Consider the following 15,894-nt stretch of genomic DNA (forward strand, 5'->3'; position numbering starts at 1 on the left):
TGACTCTGAAAAAGGCATGCAGCTGTACAGAATCTCACCTTGTTACACCATCTCATACTGATTGGCAGTAATAAACCGGGACAGACAGCACGCCAACAGCATGCCAATCAGCTGCAAAAGAGATAGAAAAAGAATCATGCATTTAATCCAGTCATGGAATATACTGAGTCTGCAAAAAGGATTTTAGATTTTTAAATTTGTGGTAATATGTAAAATGAAATAATATATAATAAAGCCTACAGCCAAAATAAAAACTTCAAATTAATGCAAGCAGGAAAGAGGCAATTCTAATAATTTATTTGATACACCTCTCCCTTTTTATCCCCCCTGCCCCCCCCCCCCGCCTTTTTAAGACAGCACTGATTTCATTGTATTTGCCTCTAAGCAATCTATCTTTTCTAGGAGGTGGGAGTGGAATTGCAGCCATGTCATATTGGCCTTATTCTTTTCAAAATGAAGCACTGTGTTGGAAAAAGGCACTATGAGTTCGTAAGAGAGTTAGTCTAGTAAAGTACCAAGCTAGAAATTAGGAGAGGCATGAAAGTTGGCTGGATGACTTTGGGCCAATCACTTTTTCTCAGCCCACATCAGTGTTTTTGTTGTGGGGAAAAAATAGGAGGAGGAAGGAGTATTAGGTAAGTGTGCTGCCTTGAGTTGTTTATAAAAATAATTCAGGTGAGATTAAAAAAAAATCTAATATCTATTTTGGTGGGGAAGATGCATTTTAATCCTAGAACAGGGGTGTCAAACTGCGGGCATCACAAGAAAACCACGCCCACCCCATTGCCGGCAATGGGGGAAAAGCTCCAATACATCGTGTGACATCACATGATGTTGCGAGTTTGACATGTCTGTCCTACAAGTTCTACATATAGTTATTATCTTTCATTTTTCAATGTACTGTTGCTTAATTTTAGGTGCAATTTCAGGGATTCCACTAAATAAATTGGAATCAAAAATTTTCATATGGAACATAAACTGTTGATCAATTTATGTGATGGAAAAAGGCTGCATCAGTTATATGTTTACTGATATATATGCAGGCAAATACAAATGTCAGGTTAAATATTGTTTATAAGCCTACAGGTAAGCAGTTGATGAAAACAGAATGGTGATATCGAGCTTTCTCAATGATTATGGCTAGGGTATAACCTCCAGATCAAAGTACTCTCCCGAGTGGTTACTGAACTGAAGTCAGCACAGTGAATTCCAGATTTTATTATGCTGCCTCGTACTTAGCTGTACATGTACCTCACAGGATTCTCTTGTTTCCTTCTATGTTGGCATAGCAACAGCAGATGATCAGATACTGAATAGCTTCAGATATTACAAATACTTTGGAATATAGCTAGCAGCATCTATTTTCAAAATTAAAACAAAATCAAAAACAAATGCATAGGGAAGTTGTTCAGGATATGTGTGAATTTAGCCTGCAGAGTGTTCTTATGAAAGCTTCTTTATTAGATATTAGAAACAAATGCCACTAGATAAAAAAGGGTGAGAGACACTTGCTTTTAATATACAGAGCTGTTACATAGACTACTGAGGCATCTCATATTTTGGAATAATGAAATTAATTTGGGATGGCTCTGCAACATAACTGGTGAGTATGCTAGAATGGAAAATATTCAAGAAAGATTAAAACTATACAGAAGATTAAAACTATACAGGCAATATAAGCATAGCAAGTATAAGCTTACTATATAGGCCTTAGCAAATACACTCAATTGTTTTTCCAAATGGTTCAATACTGTTTCATCCACACTTCATCAGCCCAGTCAGGGGGTATGAGGTTTGGGAGTCTTGACTGCCATCTTTTTGCAGCTTTCCTTGAGCGTTGCAATTTTCTAACTTAGCCAAAACCTTCACACTTGCTTCTTTAGAGAGTTACTTAGTCACCTAGGTGGATTAGCAATCTGCATTTTTTTAGAAGGCCCACCATGAAAGTATCACAAACATTAAGAAAATATTTAGCTTTGTTTCACTGAATGTCTTAGAAATGCTTATATGGAAATGAAAAATTAGCATTCCTCAAACCAGTAGAAAATATTTTGTTATAAAATAGAAAGTGTTGAATCATTGAAAATGTTTAATAAGAAGTCACTATTTAAAAATAGGTAAAATAATGACTGAATGAAATGGAAGATATGAAAACATAAAGCAATTTTTGAAGGAAATTCTGGGGAACTAAGTTTAAAAAACCTTATTAGCAATTTATTTTGGACAATGTCTAGAGATAAAATTCAAATGTGAATGTGAAAAACAAATTAAGGGGTAAATAGACATGAACAGTTTGGTCTAGTGCAGGGGTAGGCAACCTTGGCTCTTTGATGACTCATGGACTTCAACTCCCAGAATTCCTGAGCCATGGCTCAGGAATTCTGGGAGTTGAAGTCCACGAGTCATCAAAGAGCCAAGGTTGCCTACCCCTGATCTAGTGGATAAGGCCCCAGGATAGAAACCAGGAGACTGTGAGTTTTAGTTGTACTTTAGGCCTGAAAACTGGTTTGATGACTTTGGGCCAGTCACTCTCTTTTAGCCCAGCTCACCTCAAAGAGTTGTTATGGAAGAAGAAAGAAGTATTAGATATGTTTGACACCTTGAGTTATTTATAAAAATAATGAACATGGGATAAAAATATTCAGATCTAAATCTAACTGTATTATTAAAGGTTAAAAATATATTGGAAGTTTTACTGATCAGTATTAAACATTTGATCTACAAATATGTCAAATGGATTATATGCTAAAATTAAATTTAAAAAGTTCAAGTTAAGAGCTGACTTTTCAAATATGTGATTTAGCCTTCAATTAATTAGTTACCTTGAAAAATGGGGATGGGATTTTTTTGTGCTTTATATGCATGATAATTTTTAAAAGCATGCATGCCACCTGATTAATAATGAAAAATGTTTTGATAAAAAATACAGAGGATATGAATTTAGAAGACAACTTTGTATAGAACTTCAACTTATGCCTATTATATCAATTAGTTAACAGCACGCTGAGTAAAATTAGAACAAAATTTCTATCTTTAACAAGGTAAATTGTTCATAAAACAGTATTTTTTCTAAAAAAAATCAAATGATTAAAATTTTAAAACTCTGAATATTTATAAATGTTAAAAATAAAGAACTTTCTTTGGTCAAGGTGAGCTTGCATGTGTTGAACTGAGATAGATTTTTAAATAAAAATTGAGTAAAGGATTGAAGAATTATCATTTTTCTTTTAAAATCTTTTTGCCCAGTTTGCATGTTAAGGGAAAACTTCTAACGCAATGGAGTGTGAACTATCTGTAATCAAGAAAACACCAAGACATGATAGTAGATGGTATAATTAAAAAATGGAAGCAGTGTATGAAACTCTGAACAAGGTAAATTGTATACTCAGGATTATTAGGAAAGGGACTGAAAATAAATAATGTAATATTATACAAATTATACACAATATCCACATTTGGAATATTAGTCATAGTTCTGATTGCCAAATAACATATAACAGCTGAAAACAGTAAAAACAGTATAGAAGGTAGCAATTAAAATGATCAAGCAGCTTGAACACCTTTCTTATGAGAAATGGCTAGACTGTTTGGGACTCTAGCTAATAATAAAGGTGATGGATCAAGTAAATGATTAAGGTGTATAAGGTGTATAAATCATGCATGATATGGGAAAGTGGATGTACTGTAGATGTTTTTCTCCTATTCAACACTTTAGGATTAGGACGACTTGAAAGAGATTAGAATAGAATAAAATTAGAATTAGAAATAGATATTATATAGATATTATATAGTGTATAATTATTCTGGATTTAGTACCATCAGACATGATAATGGTTACTAACATAAAAAGAAGATTGGAGAAATTCATGAAGGACACCTCTACCATAGGCTATTAGTTCTAAAGATTCTATATGTTGGAAGCAGCATTCTTCCAAATACCTGTTGCAAGGGAACAAATGGCAGAAGGTTATTGTCTTTATCTCCTGCGTATGACCAGAGTGGCATTTGTCTGGCTGGTTTGAGAAACAAAACTGCTGAGCTAAGAAAGATCTTTGGTCTGATCCAACAGGACTGTTCTTATTTCATATGATTCTGGTGTTTTAATAGTAGTGTAGAGTACCTCAGCTGAAACCAAATATATTTAATATATACTAGCCTGCTATTGAGAGCTAATAGTTAAAGGATGGTTTTCATAATACTGAATTCTAAATCAAACAAAATCATAAATGTTTACAAAACAATTTCTGATTGGCCCACCTCTCTGAAACAACAATAACATTTCCTTTATAGCCAGAATTGCCAATATGAAGTTATATTCAGCTCTCTTTAGCTTAAAACGTTAGAAACTACATTATGGGAATGTATGTTATAACTAAAGACGAATAAAAATATCAACTGTCATGTAAGGAGCTAGATAGATTTTCTACCTTAATCATGCCACAATTATAAATTCCAATTCATCTGCCTGGTTACTTGGTGCCTAGTATCTATTTAAAACATAGCCAGTAAACTTCATTTCTTGACCCATTTTCTTTTTCTTTGAAACAAAGAGTAATACTAAGGGCATTATGTTATCTTTTATGTCAGAATGCATCAAAACATTCTCAAATCACTTTGAGAATGATGCAAACAAATTACCAATTGGCAAAACTGCACTAAAATCCTTCATATTCTACAGCTTTTAACGCTATATTTTATCTCGTGTTCAGTTTTCAACAGCTTTACTGATTCTATAAAACTGATCAGCAATCAAAAATCTTTTATTTGGGGGGGGATTATTTGTGACAAACCAAGCACTTTCAATGAAAATAATCTGGGAGGGACTCTCAGTATTACTTAACGTTTTGTCATATCTTGTGATATCTTCTTAATTAATTATTCCTGCATTCCTATTTTCACAAGATCATTATATAGCCTTTTGTTTATGCATGTTAAGGGTCATTCCAGCTTTCAGGGAAGTGCAAAATTTCCTTCCTTTGTTTTGTAGGAGTCCAGGCACTATCACCTTCCATTACAAACAACTCAATCTTTTCCATAAATTCTTTCATTTCTTCTTTTCCCCATAAAATATGAAAAGGATGGCTAAACAATGTCATTTGATTGGTACTCTAGGAACTAACTATCTAAAAGTAACCTTTATTCAGAATAAATACCATTGATCAATGGAATTTTATATAAATAAATAAACATAAGTAGGAATGGTCTGTTCTTTGCATTGCTGAATTTAGCTTTTGACAAAAGGCTCCATAAATGTTGAACTGGATATGCACATTCATTTTTTTTTATCCTTCACCATGTCTCTGGTCAAACATATTTTTCACGTGACTGTGGATCAAGATATCTATTAGTGGAATGAGCAACGTTGATTTAGTTAAAAGCAACATTTTGAAATTATTTTAAGTCTCCAAGAAATGCAGTGGTGTAGAATGATAAGATGTTGCTAGAAAGGCAAAGATGACATTTCTAGACAGTAGGATGCATTTGGCTTGAGGAGGTTGTTCTAAAGGGGAAAGATTGTTAACCTTAGGATCTATTCTATTACCTTTTCTCTTTTTAAAACTCAAAAGTCTCATTATCAATCACTTGGTGATTGGCCTCTAACTTGCAGCAGCATAGGTTTGGACTCCAGACGCCCAACCTTGCTGTAAATCATAGACTAATTCTTGAAAAAATGGACATTCTTTACTTTTAGCTCTAATAAGTACCATAGAAGAATCATTTTCTGAAAATCTGAATTAGCCTTATTCACGAAGAGCACTTTCTTATGAAAATGGCAAATTATGTCTCATTCCTCTAAAAAGGTGAATTTTAGAAAAATATATATATTGAGCCTTATTTTCTCAATAAATAGTATGTTTCAAAATATTTATAGAAATGTTTATAGAAACAAAACACAGAGACAACCTTTATTCTGAAAAAGCATTTCAATAGTTGAAATGTGCCCCTTCCCCAAAAACTATTCTCAAATTCAAATTGAACCTAGAAGTGGCTTCCAGTTTTAGATTCTATTGCACTTCATAGTAGGAACTATGATGTTATTATTTTTTTTTATTTTGACTCACTCAGGCAGTGCACAAATATTTTAAATTTACTCTAAGAAGTAAACTGTCAAACTAAAAGTATAAAATAATGAACCATAGACAAAACATACTACATATTTTCCCTTACTATATTAAAAGAGATAATATGCTGAAAAATTGATTTCTAATACATTTACAGATAAGTGCCTAGTCTCAGTCCTTTCTAATTAATAAAAAAAATCAACTCATGCTGTAAGTAATATAATTTGTTCTGTATTTTAAAACTAATGATCTCTTTTTAAAGCAATACGTACAATATGGGATTTTTTTTAAAGAATTATTTTCCTTAAATACAGTATATGTTGATCTAGAGGTGCTTGGAAAATATCCATACATATTATTTCATCTTAGATGATCTTTGGTAACAAATTTTACCAGATGATATCCTTTTTGTTGCTATGCTTCTAAATTATTGCAACCGATGGAATAAACTTTTGATCGGGAAACAAAACAGAGAGCTCTCAACGGCAGTTCTAGATACACCTTTGCTTCTCTTTTCTGCACTGCTAAACAAGAGGATTAAACTGCTACACTGAACCAATCCCTGAAAAGATTAATCTAGTAGAACCGAGATTCTGCTTCCAATGGCAGTGAGACAAAAAGCTCATGACGAGAGTTCTTTGTGACATATCGCCATCCATCTGCATTCAGGGTCCCTGAACATAAGAGGTTGTCTCCTCCTACCAAGTACAATGCTTGCACCTGTCATTAAGACTTATTGTCCAGAAATCTGTTTACTTTTTTGAAAAATAATTTTGACTGCTAGTTATTATTTAATATACTTGGTTTAGTGAATGTCGTGAGTTAATTATGTATTATATACAGAACTAGCTTCTTTGCTTTTCTTAACTTTACCATTAATCAATTTAGTGGTTAATATTGAAATCTAAAACAGCATTTAAACTGCTACTCATTTCTTAACTATCATCATTGTTTTCTTTTTTTTAATAAATGAATCTTTATTTACATTTCGTGTTAAAAACACACCATACACCAACAAAGACAAAAAAAACATTTACAATATACAAATATAGCAGCGGCAGTAGCAGCGGCATCACAAAAATAATCCAACTTCAAGCAAATGACTTAAAGTAGTTGGTCTGAATACCTCTTACTATTGCAGATACAACTCAGAATATGAGATGTGACTGGTAGTACTAGGCTATATTTTAGGGCGGTGTGTTGAATTAAATGATCTTTAGCATCTTTAGACCTGTGAATAAGCTCAGTAAGTTAGAATCAGATTTATTTAATTTGGCATACTATTTTAACATAATCTCAAGGACTCAATCCTTCTTTGTGCTTAAAACTAAAGAAATTAGAGACACATTTTCTAATTTACGAAGAAAGAAATTCTCATGTAAAGCAGCTTCATTTGTGTGTTGTCCTGACTTTGATTTTTAGATGCAGCAGCTACATAAAATTCACATTTGTCTATAACAAATGCTAACTGCTTGGGTATCAATAAAATGAAATATTTGTTGATGGTCTTAACTATAACCTCTAAATGGGACCAATTAAGCATATGCTTCCAGCTTTCTTTTTTGAAACATGATGAGATTCCAAATTTGATATTTTTTAAAACAAAAACAAATCTAAGCTATGAAACTCCCCATGCAAGCTATGAATCAACTATTTGTCATGTGGACTCTTTATGCTTCATTTAAGCTACTTTTATTAGGTTAACCTTTATTTGACCCAATGGAAGAATCTTTTCACCCCCTTGAGGCTGTCATTAGCTGGGCTGTAACTGATAATTCTCTAGGCGAAACTCCATTTAAGTTAGAGAAAGAAAAATCAATGAATAGATGACCTAAGCATTAATGAACAGTTTGAGGCCTGCACCTTTCCATAATCCCTCTCTGAAGCTGGGCCAAACACACTTCAAAACAATAAAATGGCATACCTGTGAGAATGCAATTCCAAAAGCCACTCCAGCTATGATTCCCATATTGGTCTCCATAAAACTGGTCACCAAATCGTAACAGCCCTAAAGAAAACAAAGAACATTTAATCACTCTTCAAAACTATATCCTTTTGTCCATGTTTTAATGCTCATTTGAATAATGGTTATTCAGTTCAATGTACAAAACTCAGTGGCACACCATCTACCAATTATAATAAAAATTGACAAGGACTATAAGTATAACACTTTTTATACAGTGGCGGCAGGATGATCCATGAAGCAGGTGGGGGGGAACCTGCCCCACTTGTTCCACGGCCGCTTTCGGCCAAGCCGCATTGCAACAGCATTGGGCACAATACGTGAGGCAAACAGCCACGTCACGCCAAAACTGTCTGTTTGCTGCCTCCTGCCCAATGCCACTGCCATGAGGCCATGGAACAAGCTGGGCAACAGTAAGAAACCAGTATACCAGTTCCTTACCTCCACCCAGCTTGTTCCGCGCCTCATGGCAGTGGCATTACGTGCAACGCACGAGGCAGCAAATGGCCACGGCTGAAGGCAAATAGCCACGATACGTGAAGCGGCAAATGGCCATGGCCGGAAGCAAACAGCCATGTTGCACCAAAACCGACCGTTTGCTACTTCCTGCCCAATGCAGCTGCCATGAGGCCACGGAACAAGCTGGGCGGTGGTAAGAAACCAGTATACCAGTTCCTTACCTCTGCCTGGCTTGTTCTGTGGCCTCATGGCAGCCACATTGGGTGTGACGCATGAGGCAGCAAACAGCCACATCACGCCGAAACCGAAGGGCAAGCAGGCTGTGGCTGCTGATGGACACAGTTAAACCCCATGCACTCACTGTATGCGGGGGCTGATGGTGTCTGGCAGCAGCTGCCCTGGCCCCTGCCTTGCCCTGTCCTGTGGCAATGGCACCCCTGCCCTGCCTCCCTGCGTTGCCTCACCTCACCCCGCAGGATGAGTCTCCTGCCCACCGTTCCACCTGCCAGAGACCCCCTGGATCTCCCCCAACCCTGCTTGGCCCCCATAGGCATTCCTCCCCACGAGCAAAACTGAGGTGGCCACACCCACCCAGTCTGCCGTGGCCACTGCAGCCATGCCCACCCAATGGGTCACACCCACCCAATGGGCCATGCCTACCCAGCACCCGATGATACATAACTGAGTTTTGGGTTGCAGTTTGGGCACACGGTCTCTAAAAGGTTCACCATCACTGTCATTATAGTAATAAAACATGGGCTTTTTTATTGAGGTGTGTTTGAATATTAGTAGTTCAGGTTGGTAGCTGGGCTATTGCTTTGATCTCCAGGCTTGGTAATTAGGTTGCAAACATTTCAGCTCTGTTTGGGGGGGACATCTTCAGTGCAGTTTGAATTGTATTTGGTTGTTTGGAATGCTGCTTCCGATATTTCAGTTGAAGTAGCTCTCTTGCTCTCAGTGGGGTCAATGTGGGGTGGGGTCAATGTGGGGTCAATGTGTCTGTTCACTGATTGGTTGGTGGAAAACCAGGCTTTGAGGAATTCTCTTTCTCTCCTTGACTTTGCTTATGTTATAATTGTCCTGGTTAGACTGAACTTGTATCCTTCTGAGTCCTCGTGGATCGACATGAGGAACAATGGGTCATATCTTTTGATAACCAGGGAGTGCTCATGCAGTCTGGTAGATAGCTTTTTTCTGTTTGGCTCACATAGTTCACAATTCCTTATATATAAAACATTTCAGAGATGACAGAAAGACTACTACACCAACACGACCTCATAGTAGCCCACAAACCAGCCTCAACTCTCAGACGGACTCTATCAAAACCTAAAGAGCCAACAGAAACAAATCAAAGATCAGGCACCATATACAAGTCCAATATAACAACTGTGAAAAGAACTATGTGGGCCAAACAGGAAAAAAGCTATCTACCAGACTGCATGAGCACTCCCTGGCTAACAAAAGACATGACCCATTGTCCCTCATGTCCGTCCACGAGGACTCAGAAGGACACAAGTTCGATCTAAGTGGGACCACAGTTATGACCCAAGCTAAGTCAAGGAGAGAAAGAGAATTCCTCAAGACCTGTTTCTCTACCACCCAATCAGTGAACAGACACATTGACATCAACCTCACCTACCAACCACTGAGAGCAAGAGAGCTACTTCAACTGAAATATCGGAAGCAGCATTCCAAACAACCAAACACAATTCAAACTGCACTGAAGATGTCCCCCCCAAATGGAGATGAAATGTTTGCAACCTAATTACCAAGCCTGGAGATCAAACCAACAGCCCATCTACCAACCCGAACTACTAATATTCAAACAAATCTCAAGTAAGAAAACATATCTAATAAAGGATAGGTTCCGGTCATTTATTCTGTTTTCTACATTTATGTTGACTGTTAGCACGTAACATGTGATACATGACCCAAATGATGAATTTAAAAAAGGTGGTGGAAACCACAGTGCTTTTTTTTGTCATAGAACACACTGGAACGGAGTTTCGGCACCTTTTTTCGGCAGATTTTTCAAGTTTTAAAAGTAACTTTTGAAAATTTGATATTTGGTCCACTTGGACTTGAATCACCCTGTCGAGCATAGCAGGTCGGTGGCAAAATCATTAAAATGATGCATGCAGGCTGCTTGTGTGTTGAGTCTGATGCATGTGTACTTTATCCACGCTAGTTGTGATGGTGCTGCTCAGCTTGTGGCACTGCTTGGCTTGTGATTGGTCGTGTGGCCATGCGCTGTGCTTACTGGAGGCAGTGGCCATTATGATTTGTTACACAACTGACGTGTGGGTGTGTGTACAGTGATTGACTATGTGCAAAAGGTAATTTCTTTATTTTAAAAAATCATTGGTGAATTGAAAATCTTTTTTCAAATTTTTAGTGTAAAAGTGTGACCCCAAATTTTTTTAAAAATGCTAATTACTTCTCAACCACTGGTCCTAAGAACTGAATATATATTTTTTTAAATAAAAGATTAACAAGATGTGAGTTCTGGCACCTTTTTTCTTACCAAAAAAAAGCACTGGTGGAAATTAATATTAGACAGCCACGAAAATTGTCATAAATAGATTCAAATAGATTTGTCATTTGCACTGAGCAGCTGTTAATAGATTTGAATCTATTTGCTGAATTCTTTGCTTTAAGTAGTAATTATTATGGGGATGTTTGTATTCATAATAGTAGTAGTGTGGTGGTCCAGTGGTGAAGATGCTCGCCTTCCACTTGGAAGGTTGAGAGTTCATTCCTAGGTAGCAGCAGATGTTTCTCTCCTAGGGTGCAAAGAAAAAATATCTGCTGCAAACTTTGCGTGGCATCAGGAAGGCCATCTGCCAGTAAACGCTCAGCTCCATCTCATCTCCCCAACTCTATCCTGAATTAATGGATTACAGGGTCGTAAAAAGAGCGTTTTTTAAAAATTTATAGTCATAATAGATATGGGAAGTTAGTTCAGAAATCTCTTAGAAAGTTTACTAACAGGGCTGTGTGGAAAGCATCTTTTTTCTGTTAATACCTGGAAAACTTTCATTAGAACACTTACCATGAGCAGGATAAGATTGTTACCAATCCCCCAGAAACATGTTTCATTATTTAATTAATTAAACATTAATTTAATTTATTTATTTGATTTATTTGTGATATTACTCAATGATCAATAACCAAAGACAGGGTCACAAAATAGTGTGCATAATAGGTAGAGAAATACATGTATGTATGTATGTATGTATGTATGTATGTATGTATGTATGTATGTATGTATGCATGCATTAAATACCTTATTCTGAAAGCCTGAAATGAACCATACCTTCTGGTTTATTTTAGTAGGAGCAATAGTCATGTTACGCAGGTCCATAGAATTACAGTCACTCGCATTCATACAACAACTTGGAGGAATTCCATGTTCACTAAAATAAGGGCTAGTATTCCAGTTGGTGTAGTTCTGGACACCACAACACCTCAGCTAATAAGGATGAGAAAAAGGAAAGGAAAATTACAAAACTGGGAAAGGTTTTATGCATTTGACTTCAAAACATTCCAGACAAATAAACTATTTATAGTCCAAAAAGAGAAAGAGAAAAGAAATCTCCTTTCTGAAAACATAGTCAAGAGATTATTACTATAGTATCATTATAATTTGTCAGAATGATGACCAAAAGGCAAAAGACAAGATTCTTGTCTAGAGAAATATACAATCTAAACTTCAAATGCAGGTAAAAATTGAGAAATGAAAGAAATTTGCGAAGTTTTGTCTTTACAAAAGTAATTTCATGATTACCTTCCTACATTTTCATCAAAGAATTATATAAAAGTGCATTTTTACTCCAACGCTGTGGAAATCTAAGTGCCTGAAAGCAATGAAGTCCACAGATAGTTGGAGAGAATATTCAAACAGTTCTCTCTCACACAAAAAAACCTTCTGTGTTGTAGGAGAGTATAATCAGATCATTGGGCTCTCTATTCCAATATTACCAGATCAGTTATATCTGATATACAATTGACAGTAGCTACGCTGGGACTTCCTGAATGTAAATCTTTTGTGTAAAATATCCAGAACCAGAAAAATGAATCCATAAAAAACACTGCCAACACCTACCTACACTTTCATACTGCAGTCCAAACACTGATTTTCAGTTCAGCAGCTCTAAACTTACATTATGTTGTACATCATCCACTGCTTGGCTCTTCTCATCATTTCCATTGTAATTCTGGATGGCTTCAGTATATGTCCTAAGGAAAGTGTCCTTGATCTAAAAGGAAATTGAGACAATGGGATAAACTGCATGAGGCAACAGTCCAATTAAATTTCTAGTGAGTTTTCTCCTAGTGAGGAAACATCATTTTTAGATGAGAAAAATAAAAAAAAAATATTTCTCATGTCATTTCTCCTGAAAAAAATATTAAAGGATAATATGTCATCACTGAACATTCAATAGTTCCCTATATTGGTGCAACCACAGAGAAATGAAAATTAAATCTCACATTTGGTAGTGTGAGAGCCAAAATCCTGATTGACAAAGGGAGAAGCAATTATTTAAAAAGAAACTAAATGAGGCTGCCATGCCTTTAAAAAGAAACAAACAAAAAAAAAACAGCAGGTCTGCCCTCTTCCCTGACCTCTTCACCGTAATGGTATCAGAAAAAATACTCTTGCTCTGATTGATGATATAGAGAGGCCCTTATGAAAATCAGAATTCTTGTGTGGTAATCCTAACCATTTTTCCCCTAAAAAATGTTACAGAGTTCTAAGAGACTTGTTCTTTGTATTAATCATTTCCAGTCCTGCAAGGCTCAAGAAATCAGAAACAGAAATAGAAATAGAAATCAGAAATAGAAATGAAAGGGAGCGAGGGAGGGAGGAAGGAAGGAAGATTTGAGCTGCCTTTCCAGCAAATCTTTACAGCAGCTTCACACATTATTTGCAAGAATTATCTATGTCATGATTCTTAAACACTTTGGTCTCAGCCTCCCATTTTTAAAAATGACGGAGGACCCCAAAGAATTTATATCCATCAATATGTACTGTGTTAGAAATTAAAATTTAGAAATATAAAAATATTTATTTATTATCTGACTTCAAGAAAGACCAGAATTGTTGATCTAAGTTTCTTAGAGAAACTGAGAGGTTTTCTTGGAAATATTGATTATTGGTCTGGAACAGTATATATTTGTGCCAAGAACAGAGTCTTACTTCCTGAGTGTTTCTATGTGTTTCTGTGTGAACCCAGGAAAAGACTTGGCTGTTTTAAAGAACTGCAGATCTCATGCTTCCATGTTTTAAAACACCTTTTCTGGATATTCAGTCCTTCAGTGGTGGGTTCTTTAGCTGCTTCTAAAAAGCAAACATTTCAGGAACCAAACAAAATTGTTGGGTCTTTTTAGAAGCATAAACCCTATTCTGTATTAATTTTTAATTGTAATTTTATAATTAGAAATGATAATGTGTTTCTGAACAGCAGTCTCAGGTCCTATGTCACTAAAGCAATGTCAAGAGTTCCTTAATTTGAGAATGTGACAAGAAAGTTTTATAGAAAGAAAACAGAAAGAAAACCAAAGCAGACCTTTCAGGACACCAACAATAACTTTTTGGACTCCCCCTTTATTATAATCAGAACATTTTGTCAGATAGTCTTCATTTGGCTTATGAAAAATATGCTATAATATATATTGAATGGTGGAAAAGACACATCTGTCTTGGATTAAATAGTAGCTCAATAGTAGCAACTGTGAGAGGGATATTGGAGTCTTAGTGGACTGCAGTGTGCTGCAGCTGCCAAAAAAGCCAACACAGTGCTAGACTGCATTAACAGGGATAGAATCAAGATCATGTGAAGTGTTAATACCACTTTACAATGCCTTGATAAGGCCACACTTGGAACACTGCATCCAGTTTTGGTCACCACGATGTAAAAAGGATGTTGAGACTCTAGAAAGAGTACAGAGAAGAGCAACAAAGATGATTAGGGGACTGGAGGCTAGAACATATAAGGAACGGTTGCTGGAACTGGGTATGTCTAGTTTAATGAAGAGAAGGGCGAGGGGGGACATGATAGCAGTGTTCCAATATCTCAGGGGTTGCCACAAAGAAGAGGGAGTCAAGCTATTCTCCAAAGCACCTGAAGGCAGGACAAGAAGCAATGGATGGAAACTAGTCAACGAGAGAAGCAACCTAGAACTAAGGAGAAACTTCCTGACAGTTAGAACAATTAACCAGTGGAACAACCTGCCTCCAGAAGCGGTGAATGCTCCAACACTGGAAGTTTTTAAGAAGAGACTGGATAGCCATTCGTCTGAAATGGTATAGGGTTTCCTGCCTGAGCAGTGGGTTGGACTAGATGACCTCCAAGGTCCCTTCCAACTTTATTATTATTGTTGTTGTTGTTTGTTGTTAAAATTGTCTTCTAATTTCATCAGTCTAGGTCTATTTTGTTCTCATTTCTAGGTATATTGTTATTATATTTTAGTGCAGTAAAGAAATTACAACTTTCAAAGCAGCAACATAACCATTTTAGTTAGGTATCGCATCTTAAAAATCCTGAGTTACACAAATACTTGTTCAGTGAAAGTAGCAAAAGAAAATCTGTACAACGAACAAAGAAATAAATTTAATTTCAAGGCAAATATAGGATAGCAAAAGCCTGTATACCCTTCTGCCAATTGAAGCACCACCCAGAATATACAGAGTTGCTGAATTATTTCTAAATTACCGTATAATACCCATTACCTAAGAAGCTTCAACCTTTGTTGCCATCAACCGGCTAACAAGGAAGTTAGACTCACCTCATGACGAAATACAAATCCTGAAATGCCAGCCACTAGCTCAGCCAGGAAGACCAGAGATAGAAACATAGCATACTAAAAAAGAAGAAAGAAAGAAAGAGAGAGAAAAAAGAAACATCCACAGGTATAGAACAGATTACTCACACTGACAAGGGCTTCCATTCCATAACTGTTTTATTAAAAAGGTAAAGGTTCCCCCGCACATGCGTGCTAGTCGTTTCCGACTCTAGGGGCCGGTGCTCATCTCCATTTCAAAGCCAAAGAGCCAGCGCTTGTCCAAGGACGTCTCCGTGGTCATGTGGCCGGCATGACTAGACACCAATGGCACACAGAACGCTGTTACCTTCCCACCGTAGTGGTCCCTATTTTTCTACTTGCATTTTTACATGCTTTCGAACTGCTAGGTTGGCAGAAGCTGGGACGAGTAACAGGCGCTCACTCTGTTACGTGGCACTCGGGATTCGACCTGCCAAACTGCCGACCTTCTGATCGACAAGCTCAGCGTCCTGACCCACTGAGCCACCGCGTTACTGGGGCAAAAAAAACCCAGCAACTCTTAATATGCTATTCTTATTTCCCCTTTGTAACCTTAGGTGCACACAATCAGCACCCTATGAAAAA

At 36.6% G+C, this 15,894-nt stretch overlaps 1 protein-coding gene across 1 annotated transcript in view; it reads right to left on the reverse strand.

Annotated features, from left to right (window-relative positions):
• The window catches only part of TSPAN7 (tetraspanin 7), a 112,077-nt gene that overhangs the window by 3,558 nt on the left and 92,625 nt on the right, over nt 1-15,894 (reverse strand). Inside the window, exons 3-7 of the mRNA XM_081327947.1 lie at nt 15,274-15,348; nt 12,648-12,743; nt 11,801-11,956; nt 7,987-8,070; nt 39-111 (exon numbers count right to left, since the gene is read on the reverse strand). Of these exons, the coding sequence (XP_081184073.1) occupies nt 43-111; nt 7,987-8,070; nt 11,801-11,956; nt 12,648-12,743; nt 15,274-15,348 (480 nt within the window). The 3' untranslated portion in view covers nt 39-42. The remainder of the gene's footprint in view (nt 1-38; nt 112-7,986; nt 8,071-11,800; nt 11,957-12,647; nt 12,744-15,273; nt 15,349-15,894) is intronic.

Source organism: Vipera berus, assembly GCF_964194415.1.
Source record: "Vipera berus genome assembly, chromosome: 4".
NCBI lineage: Eukaryota > Metazoa > Chordata > Lepidosauria > Squamata > Viperidae > Vipera > Vipera berus.